The sequence below is a fragment of the Mirounga angustirostris genome, unplaced genomic scaffold (assembly GCF_029215605.1).
Source record: "Mirounga angustirostris isolate CCGP_5_RB_7025 unplaced genomic scaffold, mMirAng1.0.hap1 SCAF_15, whole genome shotgun sequence".
NCBI classification, from domain to species: Eukaryota; Metazoa; Chordata; class Mammalia; order Carnivora; family Phocidae; genus Mirounga; species Mirounga angustirostris.
Window position 1 is genome coordinate 71,353,876 of NW_026991723.1, and position 26,147 is coordinate 71,380,022.

A 26,147-nucleotide genomic window follows, 5' to 3' on the forward strand; every position below is an offset into this window, starting at 1 on the left:
AAGGTGTAGTAACAGCTCCGCTCTCCAACCGACAGTGATTGAGCTCAATCTCCTCCCACCTTCTCCCAGTATCAGACCTGACCCCTGCATTGTCTTGGGTCCTTCCTGTCCCCTGCTTTTTGGAACCATTATAGCTCTGAAATCCTCTGCTCACGGTGGTCTGGGTGAATGCGTTTGCTACCAGAGGCCATGAGGCAGTGCTGCCCTAGTGACCCCGAGTGGTTCCAGAACTTAACGCCAATGCTCCAGATTACAATAGGCAAAATTGCTGGTGCTGTTCCAAGAGCTGAGCAGATGGCAGAGGGGACGAGCATAGTCTGTGTCAGCTCTCTAGCCTGATGGTTCCCGTGAGTTCTTGCTGAAAGTTCATTCCCCAAAAGAAACACAATCATCCATTCCAGAAACAGGCCCATTCCCTGAAATCTTTGGAAGAATTGGGTACTCAAAGAATCAGTTTCTTAGTTTGAGGACGAGCAGGAGTAAGTGTTCATTCCATTAACCAAACATGTTTGGTGGAGTGGGGTCAAAGCCAGCTGTGTTTATTGGTAGTTGTTGAGCACTGTGACTGCTTTCTCCTGTTCTCGTTTGCTCAAGTTTGATCCTTTGCCTTGGACCAAAAGCTCCCTGTGTTTTTACTTCATCTGAATCCAGCAAATATGTTCACCCTTTTAAAGATTTTTTATTATTTATTTATTTATTTAGAGCACACAGGTGGGGGAGGGACAGAGGGCGAGAGAGAGAATCTCAAGCAGTCTCCATGCTAAGTGCAGAGCCCGACATGGGGGGCTCTGTCTCATGACCTTGAGATCATGACCTGAGCTGAGATCAAGAGTCGGGCACTTCACCGACTGGGCCACTCAGGTGCCCTAAGTATGTTCATTTTTAAAAAGGCATGCCATTTGGGAAGGAATGGTCAAGAAAAGGCTAGATTGAAGGAGTGTTTGGCAAGGGGCGAGTGTATGTGATGAAAAGCAGGGCTTTTCAAATTACAGAATTCAAAGTTCTTTTTTGGACATTCTCCTTCAGGGTTTGAAAAGAACACCTGCCATGGTTAAACCTGTCAGCCTCGTTCCTGAGAAGATAGGGACTCCTGTCTTCCTTCCATGCAAAGTCTATGGGGTATGGCTTCTGGGAAGAACTTTAGAAAGGCCACTACATTTCCATGAGTATAGTTCCCTTCTGTAAGCACGTTCTGCTGTCACTGCTCTTTGTGCTGGTCTTCTGACATATCCAGAGAGTCTGGGTTGCCTCTCAAGGTGCCCTAGCCTTTCTGGGGCCACCTCATGGTGCCCTTGCTGCTTACCTTTGACCCCAATGGGTGGCTGCTCCATGATCCAAGTTAGGAGAGCGGCTTCCAAAAACTCAAGACTCCACCGCATGCCAAAAAAGATGTCATCTTGAGCTGAGAAAGAAAAGATGAATCAAAGGACCTAATTCTTGTAAGATCCCTGCTCTACCCCCGGTAAGAAATATGAGCTAATCAAAGCCAGGCATGGGAGCAGGATGTCCCCTGTGATTGCTGGAGTCCGGTCAGGATATGACTACGTCTCTTACCAGCCATCATGACTTGCTGTTACTTCCCACAGGAGACTGGTATTTCGGATCCATTTGATCTTTGTGAATAAGCTACTCCTTAAGGGGTGATCAACTAGGGGCGGTGGTGGGGAGTGTGTAAGACATGCCATTCAAGCACCAAAGAATACATACTGTATTTCATGTCATGATATTTTATTTCTCATGACTTTCCCTGTAAACTTCAAAGGTTTCCCAAAACCTGTGTGCGTCTGACCTCACAGGTATTTCCAGCCTGTCTTTACTTCTCAAATATAAATTCATACCTTCTAGAAAAAAAACTAGTCAAGGGAAAATAGGTGCCTACATGTGACCATCACTTCTCTGGATTTATATCTAAAGTTCAAATCCTGATTCCCCTGCTTGCTAACTGTGTGACCGACTTACTTCACCTCTGTAAACCTCCGTTTCCTCGCCAGTAAAATGGGAATAAGCTAGTACCAACCTCAACAATAAATTAGAACCGTGCCCAGGACACAGAAGGCTCTCCCAAAGAGTTACTGTTTTGTGGTTATTATAGTTACTGTTATGTTTTAAGAAAAGGCCTAGAAAACCTTACAGAATTACTTATGAGGTTGCTCTTCTATAGCTACTGTGAACCTAAAATAAATGTCAAAACATGCATTATAAACTCTCTTTCTATTCCCAGCTGGTGTTATTTTCATGTTTACTTCATTAAAACTAAAGCCTCACTTATAAAATCTGAGTTCAGGAATTAGTTTTCCATAGTCAGCTGTGATTTCAAAAAACAAAGTGTGTTAGATAACAATCAAATGGCAAGTTCATAAAAATGTTTCCTTTTTTCTTTCCCTTTGTCAGGGGGAGGGGTGGTAATTGTCACACAGTCGGACCCACCATGTTTGTGGAAATGCTTTCAGCAAAGAAAAGATCTTGGTGGGGGAATTGCTACTTGCCATGATTTTCATTCTTCCTGTTTTAACTAAATTTTTTGCTTTTTTGGTCTTAAACTCTGCTTCCCCTAGAGAAGCAGAGTTCTTTCCTTCTAGGGGTTTTACCTTCCAGTCCTGTTCATAGGGGAATACCCCATATCAGCAACTCATCTAACACCCCGACCTTTAAGGAATAATATTTGGAAATTTCTCAGGCTTGTTTCGCCAGACAGGGCTATTTCTCATGTCTGAGCTAGGCTTACGATCGGAAAATTCGTGTCATTGCATTTTCCCACTGCTGCGGCCTTCAGAAAAAGAGATGAAAGGATCAGGGACCAGCTCTTGGTATGTGGGTCACAGCTGGAACCCCACAAGCACCTGTGCTCTGGATCTGACAGGCAGGATATTCCTTTTTACTGGGAGGAAATGAAATTGAAAATACAAGTCTGTGGGGGCACCTGGGTAGCTCAGATGGTTAAGTGTCTGCCTTCAGCGTCCTGGGATCGAGCCCCGCATCGGGCTCCCTGCTCAACGGGGAGTCTGCTTCTCCCTCTCCCTCTGCCTCTCTCCCTGCTCATGCTCTCTCTCTCTCTCTCTCTCTCTCTCTGTATCTCTGTATCTCAAATGAATAAATAAAATCTTTAAAAAAAAAAAAGAAAGAAAATACAAGTCTGTGAGCTCACTTCTTTCTGGGGACTTGTGACTTGACTCTTAGATGTTTGCAATCTTATCCCCATGCTGCGTGAAGAAAGGAGGTCATTGAAGGAGGCCTGGCCAAGGCATGGCATCTAGTGGGCGTCTTTGTTCGGTTCGGTTCGGTTTTTAAGTAAGAGTGGGTGACGGCTTTTTCTTTTCTTTTGAGAAACGTAGAAACAAAGCATCTTTTTTTTTTTTTTTAAAGATTTTATTTATTTGATAGAGAGAGACACAGCGAGAGAGGGAACACAAGCAGGGGGGGTGAGAGAGGGAGAAACAGGCTTCCCGTGGAGGAGGGAGCCTGATGTGGGGCTCGATCCCAGAGCCCTGGGATCATGACCCGAGCCGAAGGCAGACGCTTAACGACTGAGCCACCCAGATGCCCCCGAAACAAAGCATCTTTGATTTAAGAACTCCGATACAGTAGATATGGAATATAATAATCACCCAAATCATAGTGTTCGGTCCAAATAATTTTCTGAACTTTTAGAACCCATGTTCTTGGCCTGTTAGAAGTTAGCCTTGTTCCTACAGAAGGAGGATTTGGGCTCTCAGGGGTGCTGACAGCTGTGTGTTCCCAGGACGTGCGCCCCTTGCTCGGGTTCCTGGTTCTTCTGTCTGCAGCCCCCGGGCAGCACAGCCCATCACAGATGCCCAAGGGAAATCCTTCTTGCCTGGAAAATCCAAAAGTGCAGCCAAGGCATGGCTTTCTGTCTCCCGGCCAGAAACTGGTTTAACGATTTATAATAATAGTTATTTATAATAATAGTTTCTTTATGAAACAGAAACAGGAAACACAAAGTCAAGTTTTTTAGTCTTCCACTCATGACGGGACACAGCGTTTACTAATTTGGAGCGAGATGTAGCTGCCCCCTCTACTCCTTAGTCCACCTTGCAGACCTACAGCCTGCGAGTACGGCTGTAGGTCAGAGGCCCTGCAGACGTGTCAGCTCCTCGGTGAGATGGAAAGGCTTGTGGATTGCCTCGTCCATGGAGGTTAAAGCAGGCAGCTTTATCTACTTTTCTCAGCATGGCTGATAATATCTAAAAGATTTTTTTTCTGTTTTTATATTTTTAAATTAATTCATGCTTATTGTAGGAAAAAAAATAGAAAACAAGGAATAAAGATAAAAATAAAAGTGACTCATAATCCTAACTGCTACCTGCTTAGTTTTCCACATGCACATACGTGCATGGAAGATAATATTGGGTTTATATTTGTATTAACTTCCTATCGCTGCTGTGACAAATCACCATAAGTATAGGGGCTTTAAACAATACAAATTTAGTATCTTACAGTTCTGGAGGTCAGAAGTTCGCAATGTCAGCTATGGATTGAATTGTGTTCCCCCCTAAAATTCATAGGTTGAGCCCTAACCCCCAGTGGAGATGAGCACTTTATAAGAGGTAATTAGTGTTAGATGAGGTCAGGAGGGTGTGGGGCCCTCATGATGGAATTAGTGCCCTTCTAGGAAGACACCGGAGAGCTCGCTCTCTGTCTCGGCCACGGGAGGACACCGTGAGAGGCGGCCATCTGCAAAATAGGAAGACCGTTCTCACCAGAACCTGACCACGCTGGCACCCTGATTTTAGACTCCCAGCCTCCAGAACTGTGAAAAAATAAACTTCCGTTGGGTCAGTCACCCAGTCCATGGTACTTTGTTATGGCTCCTCAAGCAGACTGAGATAGTGTCTGTCTGGGCTAAAACCAGTGCGTTTGTAGGGCTCTCTTCCTTCCAGCGGCTCTTTCGGGCTCCTTCCCTTTTCCACTTCTAGAGGCTGCCTGCATTTCTGGGCTTGTGGCCCCTTCCGCCATCTCCACAGCCAGCAGTGGAGTGCCTTCCGTTCTCTCTTTCTCTCTCGGAGCCTCCTGCTTCCCTCTTATAAGGACCCGTGTGGTTACATCAAGCCCAACTGGATAATGCAGGATCGTCCTCCCCACTCAGAGTCCTTGACTTCATCACACCTGCAAAGTCCTTTTTGCCATGAAGGCAACATCTTCGCAGGTTTTAGGGATTAGGGTGTGGCCGTCCTCGTGGAGGCTATTATTCTGCTATCACAGGACTGTTCATCTTACACGGAGGACAGTTTTGCCAGATGTCACGCATGCACTTTTGCTTTCTTTCACACAGCTAGGATTTGAACCCTGGCAGTCTGGCTCCATCCAGAGCCTGTACTCTTCTTAGACCCCTGGAATAGATCTGCTTTTGCAGCCTGTTGGGTTTTTTTTTTTTTTTTTTTCTTAAAGTATTTTGAGTATTTTCCCATGACCTTAACTAGTCCTCTAAATTTGAGAGACTAAAAAACATGATTTGTGATAACTAAATAATACCTCATTATCTGCGTAAGTCAAAACTAATTTAATCATTCTCCTGTGGTCAGATATCTTTGTTGTTTCCACATGTGTCGTTATACAAAGACACGATGGTAAAAATGCTTGTACATAAGCTTTGTGCCTATACTTAATTATTAGCTGAACTTGTGGGAGCTGGTTAAGCTAACTGGTATACACTAGAGAACAGCATTTCATAAACTGTTTTCCTTGAGATATTAATAGGGATTTTATGAAATGAGGTTCTCTGGTTAAATGAATTTGAGAAATATTACCCACCCATCCTTGAATTGGTGATTCACAATCACAGTAGCACTAAAACCTTGGAGAGGTCCTCTGGTAAAGAAACCCATCTCATTTTATTTTTAAAGCTTTCTTTAACCAAGTGTTTACCAATGACTATTTGTTAGCAGCTAATACTACCTTACAAAGCTAAGCCAATAGGACACAATTTTAGAAAAAGCTCTGGAATCGTCCCACCCAAATGAAGTTGCTTACCTTCAAACACCTTTAAGAGCTTATTAAGTCTAAAATTACTCTAGATGAGTATCTAACCAAAGAATATGAAAACCTAATTCAAAAAGATATATGCACCCCTATGTTTATTGCAGCATTATTTACAATGGCCAAACTATGGAAGTAACCCAAGTGTCCACTGATAGATGAATGAATAAAGAAGACACACACACACACACACACACACACAGGAATATTACTCAGCCATCAAAAAGAATGAAATCTTGACATTTGCAACAACATGGATGGATCTGGAAGGTATAATGCTAAGTGATATAAGTCAGTTAGAGGAAGATAAATACCATATGAGTTCACTCATTTGTGGAATTTAAGGAACAGAGGAGATAAGAAACAAACAAAAAAACCCAGTCTTAACTATAGAGAACAATCTAATGGTCACCAGAGGGAGGTGGGTAGGGGGGATGGATGACATAGGTGATGGGGATTAAGAGTAAGTACATTTATCTTGATGAGCACTGAGTAACTGTATAGAATTGTTGGATGACTAGATTGTACACCCGAAACAAATATAACACTGTGTGTTAACTATATTGGAATTGTAAAAAATGAATTAAAAAAAATAATAACTAATCAATAAATAAAGTTACTCTAGATGGAATGGTTTGAACAAAATCATGTTTATGAAGGAAACTTGAAAATGTCTCCTACCCTCCACTGAGAATTCCCACCGAGTTTTATTCTGTTGGTTCCTTATGTCAGATGTCCTAGAACTCACATTGCACCTGCTCTCTGCTCTGTAAAGGTCAGGTACCAGCCCTTGACCAAGACCAACGCAGGTGTGCCCCAGGGTCTTCATGACGCTTTCTGTTGATGCTGTTCCACAGGGACAGTGAGGGGTGTCCTTCAAGGGAGCTAGTTTGTAGAGTATACAGTCCAGACGAGGAGCTAGACAGCAGGGTGTTTGTCATTGCAAACAGAGGCCCCTTTCAGCTACCATCAGCTATTCAGTCATTCACTGAGTGAATAAACACGAGAGCAAGTTTTGATGGAGCAAGTGGGGATGGAACGTGTTGGCGCTGGGAAGTGCTGTGTGAGATGTGCACCAGTGAGCGCCAAAGATAACCGTCCCTGCTCTGGAATTGTAATGGGGTATGTCCTCTGGGCCAAGGAATTTCAAAGGGCCTTACAGGGCCAGGGACAAAGGTGAGACAGACTTCCCATGTCTGTGGCACAGCCCATTTTGCATCACATTCATGTAATGATCTCTGAGACCCAAACAATGGTGGTGTGTTTAGTCTCTGCCGCTGGGGGAGGAGCATTAGAAGTCTCCTCACGATCGAGAGGACTCTTGGCTGCAATCTTGGGCCCTCTGAGGAAGATGTTGGGTATGGAGCAGATGCCCCTCCAGCTATTTGGCAATCTGTGTGATTCCTGAGATGGCACAGTGCATAGTTTGAACCGTACTGGGGGGCAGGATGGTTGGAGATCACAGGGCCCTGCAGAGAAGCCCAGCCAAGCTGACTTCCCCTGATCCCAACCAGACTGATGGCCAGAAATCCAAGGACGAGTTGTGGTGTCTCCTTTCTCTGGGGACCCATGACAGCTTCCCTTGAGGCTCTGACGTGGGGTTGGTTAATCTGAAACCTGTTCTCTGGAAGACCTCTTAACCTCTTCTTTTCCGGACCTGCTCAGCCCGTCTTTCTTACCTGTTACTCATGTGACCTCTAGTGGCTAGAACTGGTAAAACTTGCTCCAGGGAGGGTGGTTTGGGCTGGAATATTAAGAATTAAAAAAAAAAAAAAAAGAAGAAGCAGGAAAATGTCTTTTAATGTTCAATACTTGACTACTTCTCTATATTAACCCTTTGCCCTCTTTATGATTCTCCTTCAGCACACAGCCCATCATCTAATTTAGCCATAATCAACAATTTGGGTTCCAGACCAGATCCAACTCTGATTTAACTCTAGCTAACGGTAACTTGGGCTGGCATTAGCCTCTGAGTCTCTGTAATCTAAACCATTCACAGATGTCATGGCATCAACCTTGACTACATCCCAGGGTTGTTGTAAGGATCAAATGACATGAAGCCTATAAATAAAATGACACATAAATGTGCTTGCTATTACTACAAAGCCATTGAGTCTGTGATTCTGTACACCAAGATTGCTTTATTTCATGACTTTGGTGAAAACATTTAAACTCTTTGCTCAGATTCTTTACTGGGAGTTTTGTCCCAATCCACAAGCATTTAACAAGTGATGCTACGTATATGTCATAATGTACTTACTGGTTCATTCAACAAACATGAGCTCTTGCCTTGTGCCAAATACCCAGTGGGTGCTGGGATCCAGCAATGACCAGGACAGACAAGATCCTGCTCTAATGGAGTTTACATTCAGATGAGTTAAGGGATTCATAATGGTTGAAATCATCCCTATCCTGAGTTGACATTATAGCTTAACTGAGAAGAGAAGCTTAAACAACCGGGTGTGATACAAGTCAGTATGTGAAAAGGCTTTCACAGAAGTATAAACAAAGTGCCATGAGCCAGGGGTCCTACTGTGGTATGTGTGAAAAGGTGAAGTTAGAGCAGTGAATATGGACTCTGCTTTCTAGAAGGTTAATACTGGAGAGGCGACTGCTGGGAAATTATTTGGACACCTGTGTAGTCGGTTGAAAAATGATCACCCTGGCAATTTGGTGTCTAGTTCTAGTTCTATAAGAGTTGCAAAAATCTTATGCAGAATTTGCCCTTGAAACTGCTCATTCTCACTGGGTAGACATATTGTTCTTTGAGATTACAAATAGAAGTAACTAGATTCATTGGATGCTCACTGTTTTAAATATTAACTTTATAAATATCAACTTAGTCCTTATATCAACTGTGTGAGGTAGGTACCTCTAGCATCATACCCATTTTACAGATGAGGACACTGAGACATGGAAACAGTAAGTAACTTGCCCAAGATTTGGCTGCTAAGTGGTGGATTCAAACCCAAGTGGCTGGCTCCAGAGTTGCACGCTCACCACTATGCTGTATAAGTTCTCAAGGCTTCATTTAAAAAGTCAATGGGAATTTCTAGAGACACATACTAAGCATTCAGGGGTGATATTACCTAAGGTCTAGGGTTGTTTTAAAATACTTCAGTATGAAAAGAGGAAGGAAGAATAGATGGAGAAGGCATGGTAAAATGTTGCTAACTATTTAATATAGTTGATGGGTCTATAGGTATCATGATAGCATTCCCTGTTTCCATAATAAAAAATAGAATCCATTGCTAGTGAATTTGAGGACTTAGAAATATTTATTGCCTTACTCTCGATATCAAAAGACTTTTCATTAGTGATCTGGGTAATTTAGGCCAAGACAATGAGTTTCACTAAGTTATGATGGAATGGTGAGTCTACAGATAGAGTGCTCTGTGTATTAAAAACCACTTTACACCTAATTTGACAAATATAATGGCCATATGCCTTTTTTTTTTAACCAGTAAAGATTGATCCTCTTGCCAAAAATATTTGACAGAATAGCAAAATGTTTGAGTTAGAAGGGACTTCAAAGACAACTTCTTCCCAAATTCTCTCTCTATAACTAGGAAAGTTGAAGCTTAGAGATCTTAAGTGATCAGCCCAAGATAAGAGTGGGAACATGAAATGGTTGTTTACAGTCAACACAGTGCTAGTGAATGGAAGTGCAAGAATTAAAACCTGAGTTTTCTGAACTCTAGGGGGTGGGGAGGTTGTCCAACTCCCATCAAAAGGAGCTATGCCCAGAAAAGAGCTGTAGCAGTCCACATGGAGACATGGTCCCCAGGCTCTACTTGTGACTGTCGCTATAGCAGTTGCCAAGTTAGAAGTCAAGGGGGGGAAGAGGAAGAAACAAGCCACCTTCCACTTGCAAATGAAAGGGGCGAAATGGATCTGTCTCCTCCCCTGGTGGTTTCCAAACTTTTAGACTCGAATGGCCCTATTTATTTGTGTGTTTCCTTGCTCACACACCCTATCTGTGTCTCCCGTGATGGGCATAGTTGGAAAAATCATGGCTGTTGCACCTGAAGATACCTCTCAGAGGTGCATTTGGGGCTCTGGCAATGAAACCCACCCCGTGATGGGCCAGGCATTTCCCAAGAGGGAAGGATGCAGACGGTCTTAATGAAAGTGTGTGGAGTCACCACGGCATCACAGTTGACCCGATGTCCTTATCCTGAGAATTCTTGTAGGGCACTTCAAAAGCTAAAAATCTCACCTTTCCCAAGTCTGGCGCACGCCTTTCTACAACATCCAGCCTGCCTTTGTTGGTGTTCCGACCCTAAGGTCTGAGAGTCTCAAACCATTTGCTCTCAGGACCCCGGCAGGTAAGGTCAAGAAAGAAGCTGGCCAGTAGAAGACTGGGGTGACCTGGGAACAACAAGCCTGGTTCTCATTCAAATGTTTTGTAGTCCTGTGCTGTCCATGCAGAAAGGCTGGGCAGGTCAGCTGCCCACTGGTGGCTTCTGATATAAGGAAAGAACCTGGTGAGGAAAGCAAGAGACCTGGAACCATGCCCAGCTCCCTGGGCCCTCGACACGATGTCCCCTTTGCAGAGCCTGTTTTCCTCAACTGTAGAACGTGGGTTCCTAAGGCTTGGCCGCACCGCCACCTCTGACAGTCGAATTCTGGAATCTGTGCTAGAGGACACGTCCCCAGAACCACTGGAGCCAGTGTCTGGTCTGACATACATTTCCAGAGTGCCTGCAGGCCTCCTTGGTCTGACTGACTTTGTAGCACTGTGTCCTTGAGGTCTTTGTCGGATGGGTTTGTGACATCATCTTTAACCTTTGGTCCCTGCAGTACGGTGACCCACACTTAACAACCATTCTGGTACCGCTCTCTGTCAGAGGTTGCTTTTTGCCAGTGTTCTTTCTGGAAGCCGCCATGAGCAGACAAGCTTAGAAAGGGTGTTCTCTTCGTGTTGTTTCAGGGAAAATAGAGAAAGTCAAACCTCCTCCATCCCCCTCACCTGAAGGCCCCAGCTCACAGCCTGACTTAGCCCCCGAAGAGGCTGCCGGATCCCAGCGGCCCAAGAATCTGATGCAGACCCTCATGGAAGACTATGAGACCCACAAATCTAAAAGGCGTGAGAGAATGGATGATAGTAGTGTAAGTTTTTCCTCCTTTCCTCTTTCACTTCTCTGAGGGCGAACGTCCACGTGGCATGCAGTTATCCCCGTTCAGGCACGGGTGTGTATGCTGTCGTCTGGCCCGTGTCCTGGCTCTGAAACCAATTCTCAAATGTGTCCGTTTAACGTGCCTGGAGTTGGGTTTGGGTGTTTTGCCATGTTTCTCAAAAATGTGGATGATGCAAGGAGTGGGTCCTTTTGCTGCCAAGTGTAGCTGGAACCCACCGGCGAGGCTGGTGCAGGGGATGTTTGCTGTATAGAAAAAAAAAAAAACCACGTCAGCACAACACAGGAGGAAGGACACAGGCACCCCCAAATCATCTCCGGGTACTCCCTGCTACCATCACTGGCCTGCCCCGTAGAGGTTTAATTTCTCTAGAGAACTTTGATGATGCTGTCCCTTTTACTGTCTACTCTGAGCAGTCCCCTTAAATGTGACACAGCGTGCAGAAGGCTGAATGGGTTTTGGGCTGTTACCAAGCATGTGTGTACAGTTTGGCAGGAAAGAGCCATTTAAAATGACAGTTAGAAACCACAGGGCTACCCTGCTACCCTCGGTTCTCAGCGCCTTTGCATGTGACATTCACATGAGCCGTGAAGGAAATCATCTGCTCTGGAGTTTCTTTCTCCAGTCAGAGACACAGTCTCCATAGCCAGGAGCCCGGGGACCAGCCTCAGGGGGCCCATGCCGACTTCCTGGGGGTCTGGTGGCCTCAGTCTCGTCCATTTATTGAAGTGGTCATTGCCCACCCCCCAGTTTCACCTAGGTCACAAATAGCTTGGGTCCGTTGAAGACATTGCCCAGCTGACCCGGACGGTGCTGGTTTATGCCTGTGTTCCTGGTGTAATTTTTAACAGCATCCCCTTTCACTTTTAAAAACTGCCCCAGTTTGGATAATAAATTGTTGGGTCACCTTAAACTTGAATGCTACGGGCTCACAGTCGGAATCCCATGCCTACTTACTGCCTCGCATATCCTGGTTGGCTAAGTTCAAGGGTTTCGGGACCTGAAGCCAGATGCTGAACGATGCTTTTAAAAATATTTAGTGATAAAGAAAGCGGACACATCTATAGCAGCTGCTGACTCACTTGCTTCCCCCAGGCTCTCCCTTGGGTTTCCACCTAAGCTGCCTAGAACACTGCCTCAGCTGCTCTGTTCGGCTGGAGCATTCGGGGGCCGTTCCTCCTACCGCACGGTGGATGGGGCCTGGCCCTCGGTCACTGTTGCAGACAATTCTGCTGCTGGGGCTCCTTCCCCAAGCCCACAGGACTTCTGCCTATAAGGTCACCTTAGCCAGCACTTCTTTGCAGCCCCACTGAAAATACGGAGTTTACCTTTAGGTATTTTCTGGAGCCTGTGCTTTTGAAGTTCAGTGCTGTAAATGGCTTGTTTTCTTTTCTCCCAGTGAGTCCACACCGTATATCAGCAGCTGTGGTAGAGGTTAGCTGGGGGGCCCCCTTGCATCCTGGCATGGAAGGGGAAGAATGAACGGAACCACTCTGCATGTGACCCTTGCAGGTGTTTTCTAAGCACAGTCCACACGTTGTCGAAGTGCAGATATTAGAGGCAAATACTCCCCACGAAAGTGAAGAGCCCACTGCCACTCATTCCACACACACAGGCTGAAAGCCACCCTCGTGCAAACTCAGGACGCAACCAGATTGGATATCCCCTTTGTATTCAGGAATCTACTTGGAATCAACATTTCAATATGCTAATTATCCCTCACATACTCAACCAGTGGCAGCCTCCCATCTCTGTTTTTCTCAAGGAAATAAACATTTTGCGTAAGGAAGAAACCTATTAACTAATCAGGCTGTTAATATCCCCAGACCTTGGATTCAAAGCCAGGTGTTGTGCTCGCTGTTCTTGATATTACAAGAGAACCAAGTTTGTTGTAGGAAACTCTTAGGAACAGAGCAAAATCTATCCAATCCACTATATCCTCTTTTAAGAGACCCAAAACTTCAAAAACCTACTCGGATTGCTTCTAAAGCACATATGTGACCATCAGCCAAACTTGATTTTAGAGCCACCTGTTCTTTCATCCCTTAGGCCTTTTAGTTCAAGGGATACTTTCTACTGGATCTACATCAGTCACTGGAGAACGTGTTAAAGTTTCCCTGTAGGAATGAACAAACTTCATTTGTTTTCCTAGCTGATCTCTGGCCCCTTCTTTAATCATCTCTCCTACCAGGAGGATAATCATAGGGAGCCAGTGGATTGTTTGATGTTTGCGTACCTGGCTTCCCTGCCGCAGAAGCTGGTAGTCCTGTTTTCCCGGTGCCATTCACATACACTATTCTGAGGGTGAAACACAGCTTCTTAGCTCCTCCACCCTCCAGAAGCCTCACATGGCTCACCTGAGTCCGGTGTCACCTGATGCATCCACCTGCAAGCATTCTTTCCAGTAAAGTCACTTGGTCGCACTCTGGGCCCCTCACAGATGATCAGGAGCAAACCTTGTGTTTGTTTGCTCATAGGAAGCGGCGAGTTCTTTCTGACTGGAATGAAAAGAATTCTTACTCGCTTGCTAAGGAGAAGGAAGACCTAAAAACAAAATGGGGCAGTTAGGATGTATGTGTAGTGATACGGTAGACACATGGTCTTACTGAGCATGAAGGACAGAAGAAAGAGTAGACAGAGGAGTCAAGGGAAGCTATGAGCTGTGCCTGTAGTTTTCACGAGTGGTTTTTGCCAGCCCCCGAGAAAGATATCCTTGCCATTCCAAACAGATTCAGTTTCCCCGCCCCAGAGCAGCAGTGGTCTCTGGAGTCCTGTCCCCAGCTTGTTTCCAGCTTAAATCTTCCCACTTTATAAAAAATCATATGCCGGACCAGAAGGAGGCCGCTGGTTCATGGATCCCCTGCCAGGGGATGGTGTGGGGAGAAGCTGCCGTATTCGGTGGCCTTTTTCATGTCCCTGAGCTGTCCCTCTCTTCTGCTGGAAACAAGGGGGTGGCTCAGAGAACGACAGAAGATGGGAAATTCAATCCTGACTCTCTTTTGGGATACCTACCCACAAGTCACTGCATCGGGGATCTTAAGTCACCTGTGGATGTCCTCCTGCTTTCACAGTTGATGAAAAAGTCAGTAACGAGGAACTGGAAGAAGTCCCTTTTCTTGAGAAGTGATACCCACATGGCCACCTTTGTTACCAGCTCAGACCTGGGGCCGGTGCTACCTGCTGGTTTCCACGCTGTGTGTGATGTGGTCACCGATGAGTGTCTCTGAGCTCAAGGCTTCAGCCAGGCCCCACTGACTAAGTGACCCCTCAGCTAATTTGGGGCTAGGGAGGTTGCTATCCCCACCCTTACCTCCTTACCCTGGCTGTTTACCAGCCTTCACAAGGCCCTTGTAAGAACTAGAAAAAGGCATCCTTTTTCCTCTTCCAGGATGCACCCCGGCCCCTGCCACACTGTGAGGGGAATGGGGGAACTGAGCTGCAACCCCATCCACCCCCTCAGCCTGCTGCTTCTGTGCCTTGCACGCATCACCCAGCCAGACGCAACAGTCATGTTTCTTATCTGGAAATGTTTTCTTTGTGGAAGTGTCCCCTTAGCTGGACCTGATGCCATCTCTGGTCCATCATGTAACACACAATGGACTAATGAATCATAGTTTCCTAAAAGGTTCCCTGATGCCTTGCAAAGGAAGGATATTTAGGCGAAAGTGTTTTTTCTGGCCAGTTGTTCCCTGAGCCTCAGAAGATGATGGGTTCCTGAGTCAGTGATGCTCTTGAACAGGTTGGTGGATTTGCTTTCCCTTTCTCAATTGAAGAGATGCTGGCCTGCATCCAAATTACAGCCTCCTAGACGCATTTAGCCCCAACCCGGCTTCTAGCATAGGATCTACTCTTGGTGGGTTTTCTACTCTCTCTCTTACCCCCAAAATAGTTACTGAGACGTCTTTCAGTCATCACTGCCTGTCTTGGAATAAGAGAAGGCCTCACCTGTTCTCCTGGATTAAGTCAAAGCTGGGGGCTAGCCGTTACCGCTTTTCTAAGAATTCCTCGCACACATTCCCCCTCAAAGCAAGACACCCCGTGGCCATATTTACTCTCAGTGAGTGGATGAGGGAGGCCCATCCTGTGTCCCACACCGCAGGCTCCATGGGAAGCTTAGCCACAAGCAAGGATGTTTTGTGCTGCCCAGATTTCTCCTAGCTGCTCATACCCTGTGAGGGTGCAAAGAGAATTCATCAGACGCGAGTCCTCAGCCTGATCATTACAGAACTATCATTTTTAGTGCTACACATTAGAAGCAGTTAATGACCACAGACATATGACCCCACCTAACCAGTCCGTGGATGCCAGTGGCAAAGACCGAGAAATGCCTCCAGTGTCCTAAGCTGTGTAAATGCAAGGTCATTACCATTACCATAATTCCGGAGGGGGCTGCCCAAAGTCCATTCTTCTATGTCATTTCCCATAGCTGGCCCATTTTGTTCTGAGCATTTCTTGCAGAGACTTTTAGTTTCCTACAGGAACTAAAGGGTCATTTTAGTTCCTACATGATCACCCCACTGTCAGAAACTTATCCAGGCCCCCAAAATAGTGACAAGGATGGCTGTGTGCCCTCCCTAGTCAGTGCCATCCACAGCTCAGGTTCACAGGACCCGCCCCCACAAACCTTGTATCCAAATGAAGTCCTGAGCCTGTGCTTAGGGTCCTCTTTTCGTGGGACAGTGGGCTACAAGACTGCTATGGGGCTCAAAGGAACTACAGGAAGAGAAGAGGCTGGTTGGCTACAGATTCTAGCAAATCCAAAATGGCCATCAAAGACCGCACTGGCGGGCAGCTGTTTGTATATGGGGGCGGGGAAGACTCTTGTTAATTCAAAGCACAGAAAGTAGAAGCAACGAATCTTGAATTAACAAAGTATGGCTTATCTGATATTTTTATTAATGAATAGCAGGGTATCTACATGCTCCAAAAGATACAGATTTTTAAATAAACTAATATCAGATGAAGCGAGTCTGGCGTGGGTGTGTGATGGTCTCCCCATGTTACTTCCCCTCCCTCCCACACCCAGCGTGGTGCCAGTTTCCAGCTGGGGGGTGTTGTGTGAGTGTGTCTGTGCTCTGTACTAACCTGCTCTTTTCCCTCTCTGCCAGTACACCTCTAAGTTACTGTCTTGCAAGGTGACTTCCGAGGTACTTTTCCACTTGTTTGTCTTGGTGTTCCTGCATGCCTGACCCAGGTGCATGCTCTTGTGGTTTGCCATTTCCCGATGTGTTCGAGGAGACGGGCACGGAAGCAGCTCGTCTCTGTGTTTCTTTCTTCCAGCCTTTTCGGAACTGGGGACTGCCTGGAAATGTTGGGGTACATGCGACAGGGCTCCCCGCTGCTGTGCTTTGCTGTGCTGTGTGGTGGGGCTGGAGAAGACCTTGCCCTGCTCATGGATCTGGAAGGTGTTTGCATTCAAGGGCACGGACTTTAGTTTCTTCAGGCACTGATAGCAAAGATAACTCTGGTCTGGTTAGAAAACAGTGCAACTCAAGAGGCCTGAGCTGTTGATCCAGTTCTTTGTTTCCCATAACATAAATCCAGATAGCTCCACTCCATAGCCTCAGAATCTTCAGGATAAGTTGTTCCAAAAGTGAACCATCCCACTGCCCACTCCCCTCTCCGCTCCCATCTTTAAACCTGGTTTTTGTTTGTTTGTTTTCGGAAGCTCCTTAATTTAAGCATTGAATTTCCAAGTCTCCTCCTTTCTTCTACAATTTCCTTTTACACAGATTTCACAATTATCTATGCTATGAAAAGTCACAGTATTTTTCATTTTCCCCTAATTTTTAAATGTTTTTCCTTTTTTTTTTTTGCTATGGGTAAACAATGTTTTTGTATTTTTTCTTTAGAATTTTATTATTTTTAAAAGAATTATTTCAAATGTACAGAACTGTAGGGAGAATCATTCATTCATTCTCTCAGTTAACAATTTATTGAGGACCTGGTACATGCCAGACACTCTTTGAGGTTCCAGAAATAGAGCAGTCGACAAAACAAAGTCCTCGATGTCATGGAGTTGGCATTCAGATGTTCCAATAATAAGAGATAATAAAACAATAAAGCCCACCCATCCAGCTTTGACCATTCTTATCATTTCATATTTGCTTAATATTTTTAAATTATTAATATTAATAACATATTAATAATATCAAGAATATTAATCTTGCAAATACCGTTCAAGCCCCCTTGTTACTTCTCCCCAATCCCCATTTCTCTCTCTCCTGGGGGTAACTTTTCTTAGGTTTGCTGTTAATCATCTCTATGCATGTCTTTATATTTCATATGTTTGTCTACATGGATAACATCTTGGTTTTGCATGCCTTAAAACTTTCTAGAAACGATATCACATTGTAACATCCTCTGCTCCTTACTTTATTCTGTCTACATTGTTTTTAGATGCCTCCAAGTTGTTAAGACTCCAGCTCATTCATTATAACTGTTGTGTCGTATCCCACTGAATGAATATATCACTGTTTATTCATCCTCCTATTGATGGAAATGTTGGTTGTTTCTCTCTTTCTTTCCTTATTTTTTGCAATTACAAACAATGTTTCAGTGAATGTTACGCGCGTTTCTCTTTGTGTAAGCTCTGGAAGAATTTCTCTCTATATATCTAGGAGGGGAAGTACTGGTTAGAGGGATTTTACATCCTCGCATTCATTACATATTGCAGATTATTCTTCAGAATGGTTGTGCTAACTTACAGCACAATGTATTTTTAAAATCTCCCTATCTTGCAAAGTAATTAGTACCAGAGATGGGAGCTGATGATTATCAGTAATTTTCTTTCAAAAGATACGAGTATTCTTTCATAAGATATAAAATGAGTAATGAAATATAAAAGATATATCATCCCATGTACCCTCCTCAGTGGCTAATTGTTGTTCTCCTCTAGGCAATGGCAGTGGAAGAATTAGGCCCTAGGCCCCATCCCCTTTGAGTTAACATAATTAAGAATAATGAAAATCTGGTCAAATATGTTCAAGGAAAATAAAACTGGGCCCAGTCTATCTTCAATTGAAGAGGACTTAGGAAGACAAAATATTAATGTAAATGGAGTGACTGACATTACTTAACCCCTCTGCCTTTTGTTACCCATACTCCAAATACAATTGTCTGTTGATTTCTACACAGAGATGAGCGATTTGCTTGAATTCCCCCAGCTTGAGAGAGAGAAAATTAATATTAGAGGGTTGCTCAAAGAGAATTGATTTTTTTCCCTCTCACCAGACCTAAATCTGAATTTGTGAAAATGATAAAACCATCTAAATCAGATTTTTCTATTATTATTTTTAATTTTTTTTTTTTTTTATGTTTTCCCCTCTCCATTCCTATAGAGAGTATTACTGCTCTTTCTGTTGCTTCTCCCAACAGACTCCTGATGGGCACTGAGCCACAATGTAGCATGGTGGCCTAGGGCATCAGCTCCACACCCAGAATTCTGGGTGCGAACCTCAGCTCTTCCCCCAGCTGAGTAACATTGGTCAACTTAACTTCCCCGTGCTTCAGTTTCTTCCTATGGGAAATGCGAGTAATAATAGTATGTATCCCGTAGAACAGTCTTGAGGATCAAAACAGTAAGTGGTTCACAGTATGTGTGATGTGTTTACTATTACTACAGCTCCGGAGGCAAGTGCTTTTTTTGCCCCAAAAAGAAAGGAGTGAACTTTAGGAAATAAAGTTAATATGCAGAAACTAAAGTATCAGAGCTCTAGATTTGCTTGAGATTTATAGACACACACAATACTGTACTCTGAATTAATTATGGAATAAATGCTCATTTAGATACCTTCTCCAAGAGCTTAGCCTTTGAATCTTCAAAAAGCCATTGTAGGATGTGTTCACCCCTGAGCCAGTCCTAGACCAGAAGCCTTGTATTACCCAGAGACAACACGATGTAGTGCTCCTTATAAAAATGCCTTACGTCTGAACACTTCATTGTTTACAAAGCCCCTTCAAATAATGATAGAAATAATTATTGCTTGAAAACTCGCAGAGCACTGGGAACTATGCTGTATGGACTTTGTCTCATTTATTCCCTGCGCCAGCTCTGTACTATAGCTTTTATGATTCCCATTTCACATCTAAGAGAACTGAGGCCCCAGGGTAAGTGACTTTTCTAAGGTCACACAGTCACTAGGATTTAAATCTAGACTTGCCTGGACTTCAGAGTCGGCGCTGTCTCCGGAGAAAGCCTTCAACCCAAGGCAGGTGCTGTCTCCGTCTTGCAGATGAAGAAAGCTGAGACACGAGATGCCACGGACAACACCATGTTCCAGACGGAACTGGAAAGAAAGTCAGGACTTCCAGATCTAGTCCAGTACCCTGTCTCAGTACCGTGTTACCACGCACTGACCTTCTAGACGAATCCTCTACTTAACTATACCAGACTTAGTAGCATTCTTTGCCCCTACTGGTCTCTTATTCTTAAATATTGAATAAGTGACCATGGTATGCTTACACACAAGACACTATGATATGGCTTATGTGCTTAACGATGAACATTCATTTAGGAGACATGGCTGAGTGCATCCTACATGTTAGGTCCAGCTGTCCCAGCTGGGGGGACTGGGGAAGGCTTCCCAGAGGAAAGCACATGGGAGGTCTGGGAAGTCCATCCATTTGTCAGAGGTCCAAAGAAGCAGGTTGAGATGGAGCCCCAGACCGTGAATCTACCCAGAACTTGCTTATGCCTTGGTTCCCAATACTGCCTGCAACCTGCACCTCCTTGCTTCTCTGGAGTTGCCCGCATCTCCGTCCCTTGCCAAAATGATGGTTCTTAGAATAAGCAAAGCCTTCACTGCAGTTTGGGTCGTCAACCAGTGTTGGCTCTGCTAGACTTTTCTTTAATATCAGAACCTGCACATCCTAAGCTAATGCCACCGTAATTTAATTGATTGGCATGCATGGGCTTGCTTGTGGTGCCGTGTCATGAAATTGAGCCATTTCTCATATGTTGGCAACCTGAATGTCATCCATCTGGATCTCATCTCAGTCAAACCAAAGCTGGAGCAGCCTGGTTGAGGTTTTCCCTCTGGAGTCCACAGACTATTCTAGTGAACTGGAGGGAGGGAGGCCTTACCCCAACAGTGGTGAGCCTACCTGTCCTGGATTTTGTCACCTTGCATTTCATTTATTAGCACCTGTGCCCTGATGTTGCATCCTCATGCTCAGATTGCTTTTTATTGGCCTGGGAAGCTGTTTTTCTTTCCACCTAGTTTCTCTTGGAAGTTTAGTCTTACCAAAGTAGACTTTTATGATATAAATATGATCATAGCTTATGTATGTCCACAAAGCTTGATGGGTTGAATTCACACTGGTCCAGTTGTTTGGGATTATTTTCCGGTTTGCTTGCTTGCAAAGAGACTAAGACAACTGATACCTGTGCTGTCCGATATGGTAGTCACAAGGTCCATGAGGATATTAAAATTAATGAAAATCAAATATTCAGTTTCTCAGCCACACTAGCCTTATTCCAGGTGCTCCATAGCCGTGCAGCTTAGTGGCTACCATATTACTGACACGGATACAGAACATTTCCATCAGACGGCACTGATCGGATAACATGTAGAGACCTACTGTGTTATCAAAACACTTAATGCAGAGTCAAGTCTAGTTCAAAAACATGCGCAAACCTGTGATGAGCACTGGGTGTTATATATATAAAGTGATGAGTCACTAAATTCTGCTCCTGAAACCAGCATGACACTATATGTTAAGTCACTAGAATTTCAATGAAAATGGAAGAAGAAAAAAAGACGTGGAGAACACGTCAGGGAAATTAAATCTTTCTATACTGAAAACTGTGGGTCAAAGAGCAAATGAAATTTGGCTATGAAATGAATGCATATCCAGAACCTCCCACCCTACTTTATTTGCCACGTCTCTTCTACCTCCCGGCCATACCAGACACTATTACTTTCCCTTTCTTGGATGCTGTTGAGAGGGAAAGGACAGAAACGAAAGAAAACAAAACAAAAAACCGGAAAAGCTCGTTGGTTTACGTGGTGAACATCCATGAACTCCGATTCATTTTTTTTCCTTCTTTTTAGGTCCTTCAGGCCACACGGGTTAATCGAAGAAAGAGCGCCCTGGCCTTGCGCTGGGAGGCAGGGATCTATGCCAACCAGGAGGAAGAAGACAATGAATAACAAACTTCCTTCCACCCAGGAAGCTTCTTTGGTGCTTGGGTTACCAAGGAACCAAGAAATCCACACACTGAAGCATTTTAATGGAATATTTATTAAAGTGCGAACAAACTCCGCAATCCTTACGTAGACCAGAAGCTGCAATGACCAACGATGAAAAATCAAGTAAAAAGAACCCACCCATCAAACTCTATAAAACACCCAGGAGTCAAAAGAGAAAAGATTTTTTTTTTTTTTTTTTTTTTTGAGACTCAAAGGATCACCTGGATGTGGACCAGTCCTTTGATCCAAAAGGACAAGCAAATCAACATGGTTGCTACAGGCAGAACTGAGACCAGCCTCGCTGGGTGATGAGGACAAACATTGGTAACAGGGCCATTTAGAGCAGTAGAACCCACACTGGTGCAGTCTACAGGGCGTAGGATGCTCCCTGCACCAGCTTCCCACCTTCACTCGTGGCATCCGAGGTGTTGGGATAACTTTGTTTACTCCAGCAGCCATAAAGTGAAATGCAAGTTTCTCTATATTTGCCCGGAAGAGGCAATTAGGATTCCATTTCTCTTACATTTAATTGTTTTTAATGGGGAGCAATTGATGATGGCAATACATAAAATCCACATTTTTAAGACAATGTTTCTTCATGTTGCAAACACAATCTATTCTACAGGAAGGGGTTGAGAAAGAGGGAGAAAGCCAAACCAAATGGATTGTCTTAGCTTTAGGATCTCATCTGCTTATAGTATTGACTAATTTGCTGTTTATGAGAACACATTTTCACAATTATGTTTCTTCATATGAAAACTATATTTAGTGGGCAACAACTATTTTTATGATGGGATGGGGGGAGTATATCCATGTGTAAAATCTGTACACATTCAACAGCTTGGCTCAAGATGGTAGGGGTATTTTTAGAATGGCAATAATTGAAAAAGGGCAAACTCTGCCTTAAGAGGCAGAGGACGGGAAATAAAAAGGTGTTTATGTTTTATATTATAAAGTGGACCTTGGTAGGAAGAATGATAGATTATTTTGGATCGATCAGAAGGGAATCATAAAAGGTCATGAAGGTAGACAGAGAAACAGGGAGGGAGAAAGTAGGAAAATAAGGCATAAGAGAGATTATTTTTGCTGAGCAACCAGCGTTTTTCAGGATGATAAAGAGAAAAATACAGAATAGAAATTTAAGCGCAGGCTTGGAATCAGCTACAGATCCTAAAGATGGGGTGTGTGTGTGTGTGTGTGTGTGTGCGCGCACGTGTGCACGTGCCTTTGTGTGTTTGGGTAAAGTGTGTGTACAAGCATTAAAATTCCAGAATGATCATGGGACAAGGGTGTACAGTTATTTCCTCCAAAGCTATTTGCCAGCGTCAGGAGTGAGAATTTCTTTTTTATGAAAAGGGATATAGAGGCACCGACCTGATACAGTATTTGTAATATTAAATCGACCTAACCTGGTATTTGCATGAGTCACAATTGAAAAGTTTTGAGCAGTTTTGTAATTTGACATTTAGAAAAGTACCATATTTATTCTCATGCTTTGTATTCATAGCTTAGTATACTGTAGAGGATGCCAGGTTTACTCTGTCATTTAAAGCAATATGATAAGGGTATTCAATAATTGGGTGCCCCGAATTTCTGGATGAGAAACATTTTAAAATCTGGCCATGAGAAAAAAAACTGACCAGCCTTTTTTTTCCTGTTTGTTTTAAAACTATGTTGTTTTTTTTTAAAGAGCAATAATTAAGCCAGACCTCACTAAAATTCCTCTCTGTTTTTATATTGTTAAGTCATAAGCTCTAATATGTTATTCCGACAAGTAGCAATGTCGCAACAGTGTGTATGTAGATGTTAGGCACGTTATCTTTGCTTCTTTTAATAGGCTAGTGTTGACTTTAGGGGGGAGAGTTTATTCACAGACAAGCAGTGGGCATAACGTACACATGCAACTGTCTGATAACTCACAAGGATCCTTTAAAACTGCCAAGGGAACCTGCCATTTGAAGCCAAACTCTAGAGGTGGGTCGTGGGCACCATCGTTGTATGGGGTATTCTCCTGAATATTCTGAAGGGACACTCAACACAATGTGCTAGCCGCTGGGGACACAAAGAAGATCCCTGCTGCAAGGAATTCATTTTCGAGTGGCGGAGGCTGGCATGGAGACAGCCATGCCCAGGAAAATGAGGTCTGTGTTAGGGGGGAAGTCCTGACGGGTAAAATGGGAGGACCCAGGAAGGCCGCCTTGCCTGAGGGTTTCCAGGCTTCCCACGGCAGGCACGGGACCGAAAGCAGCTGGGACGAGACTTGGTGTGTCCCCGGGGCACAGTGGTAGCTAGGATGGCTGGGGAGCAGAGCGATTTTATGAGGGGCACCAAAAATGGAACTGACTCTGCATCTGGTAGTGATACAGACATGAGAGAGACCAACACCATCTTTCCTAAGAGGAAACAGCCCTCAGGACCCACTGGCAGGTTTTTGTTCTGTTTTGAAGGAAGCCATGGACCCACCCACCTTACACCTACATTTGAAAACAGGGGATTTGCAGCTGATTGGGAAACTTAGGAGGTCACACAATTCATGGAATCGCTTTAGAGGCAGACCAGTTGGCCGTTGACTACAGTCGATTGAACCAGAAGCATGAATCGCATCGCGCAGAGTTCTAGAGCCCACTCCCTTGGTCTGTGCTCCGTGTGTGGATAAGGCAACAAATGCAGAGTTCCCATGACCCCAACCTAGCCTCAAAGCTGCTTAACTATGGCCCCTACATGGCCAACATTTGCTTGTTCCCTCTGCTGCCTTCTGATGACTGCTCCACTCACTTCCGATCCTATTCAAATGTAAATTAACAGTTCCCTTGCAAGAGCCCGATTTTCTCTGCGCTCTTGAGTTTTTTATTCCTTCCGAAAACATTGGGCTTTGTACATAGCACCGTGCTAGGCTCTGGGATCCCAAATGAACCCCTTTAATCTTCTGAAAATGCAATAGACCCCAGGAGGAGGGTCCTTCCTGCCTAATCCATCAAGAGGAAGAGGCTTGTCGGAAAAATGGGCCTCTGATGCTCGTCCCTGCCCCCAAATGGCACGAAAGCTTGTTAATCTCAACTATAACAAATGTTTAGATGCTGTAGATGTTCAAAGCTTTCCTGAAAGCGTTCCTTTCCACAGTGTTTATACATGCTCCCATTCCTCCGGAGCTGATTACTGACATGCCTTGGCTTTCTCATCCAGAAATTATGGAAACAGGGTCTGTCAGTGGTAGGAGGCTGAGCTGTGTTCTACTCGGATGACACAATGCGATTTCCTTGCCTCTTTACACTTCTGCATGCTGCCCACCCTAGACAATGACATATAAGCAGTATATAGATCAGTGTCCACATATACACACAACACAACACATATAAAGCGTCACAAGAAACACTAAAACAGTGTTGACTCTTGTCTCTGAAGACAAACATTTTTCCAACTAAATAATGGATGTAATTAAACTATGTATTGAAAAAAAAAATAGCCTAAGTGTTTAGAGATGGTGAATATATCCAGTTTTAGTGACAGAACCAATTTCCTGAATTTTAAGCATTCAGTGAGTGAGCTGCCAATTTTGATTTTGTGTTGCCCTTTACCCAAAGGACTTTTTTTTTTTTTTTTTTTTTTTGGAGGAGGAGGAGGGGGGAAAGCAGCAATACTGTGTTTGAAAATTATACTCTGTATCTGGCTCTCCTGTGTATGTTAACCACTTAAATGTTATTATCCTGCTTCGGTTTTATAGTGATTGTGAGGCATTCAATGCAAGTATACAATTATTTTCTCATTAAAACCCAGTGTGTGCTGTGTTTTTATAAATGATGGCTGCTTGTTTGACTGGGGGTGGAAGCCGGATCTGCCACGCGACGACACGCCGGCGCCCTTGGTCTTGACCTCTGTGTGGCAGTACCTGCGTCTTGCACATCTGGAACCGAAAAAGCAATACCAGCTGGTGGGGCACCACTGTGACAGGCTGTCCCAGTGCCTCTTTCTGTGATGCTGTCTCCAGCTGCCTCAGCTAGAGCCTGCAAACCTCTGATGGGACCCCAGAAATGATATGGGTGCCTCTGGATGAGGTAGGTAGACCGCCAAAGTCAAGGGGATGGCTGGGCAAACAGCAGGACAAACGGTAAAACCCAAGCTTCGCATGTGGCTCTTGGTTCTAGTTTTTATTATTATATTCCCAGCACCTGTATTTGGCTCCCCTCTGAAGAATGGAGACTTTCAGACTTTGAAGGGCATATGAAGATCGCAGGTTCCTCCCCAAGTTTCTTCCTGCCCTCCTATCCCCTCCCTCACAGCCAGCTGTTCCCCGAGTGGCCCCTCGCAAGTACTTGTGCCCCAGACCTTCGGTCTCCTGCTCCTCCCCACCCCCGCCCCACCCCACCCCTCTCCTTGGGGTCTCTTCCTCCATCTCTCCTGCTGTATGTGACTTCTTCCAATCTTCTGGAGACAACGGAGTTGTGATCAGCTCTGGAGCCTGTGTCCTGGTCTTTGCATCCATCACTACTAATGTCTGGGGGTGCTGGGCAAAGCTAGGGTGTCAAGGTACACAGGAGAGGCACTCAGAATGGGACACAGAGTCTGGGATAGTCCAGGTAGAAGGTATCTTCAGGGATTCTCACTGAGGAGGCTCTTAGCAAAACCAGTGTGAGGCATTAAAACCACTAATGGGTAGATGGCAGGGATGCAGGCTTTTTGCTCTGTAGCCGAGACCTCCCGTCCCTACTACGCCAGGTTCATCTCCCTTGTACTTATCAGTGTCAGACAATCACTGGGGGACACATGAGGCCATGAAGTGACGTCGAAGCATTGCTCATTTTCATTATGGGATGCCTGAGCCAC

General features: G+C 44.5%; 1 protein-coding gene across 9 annotated transcripts in view; it reads left to right on the forward strand.

Moving 5' to 3' along the window:
* Positions 1–25,095, forward strand: part of PALM2AKAP2 (PALM2 and AKAP2 fusion) — a 330,921-nt gene extending 305,826 nt beyond the window's left edge. For 8 of the 9 annotated variants that reach the window (XM_054509339.2, XM_045882884.3, XM_045882881.3 and 5 more), the window contains 2 exons: positions 10,928–11,106; positions 21,189–25,095. In XM_054509339.2, the coding sequence (XP_054365314.1) occupies positions 10,928–11,106; positions 21,189–21,287 (278 nt within the window). In that variant the 3' untranslated portion in view covers positions 21,288–25,095. The remainder of the gene's footprint in view (positions 1–10,927; positions 11,107–21,188) is intronic. The other variant, XM_045882883.3, reaches the window with a different exon arrangement.
* Positions 25,096–26,147: the final 1,052 nt, after the last annotated feature.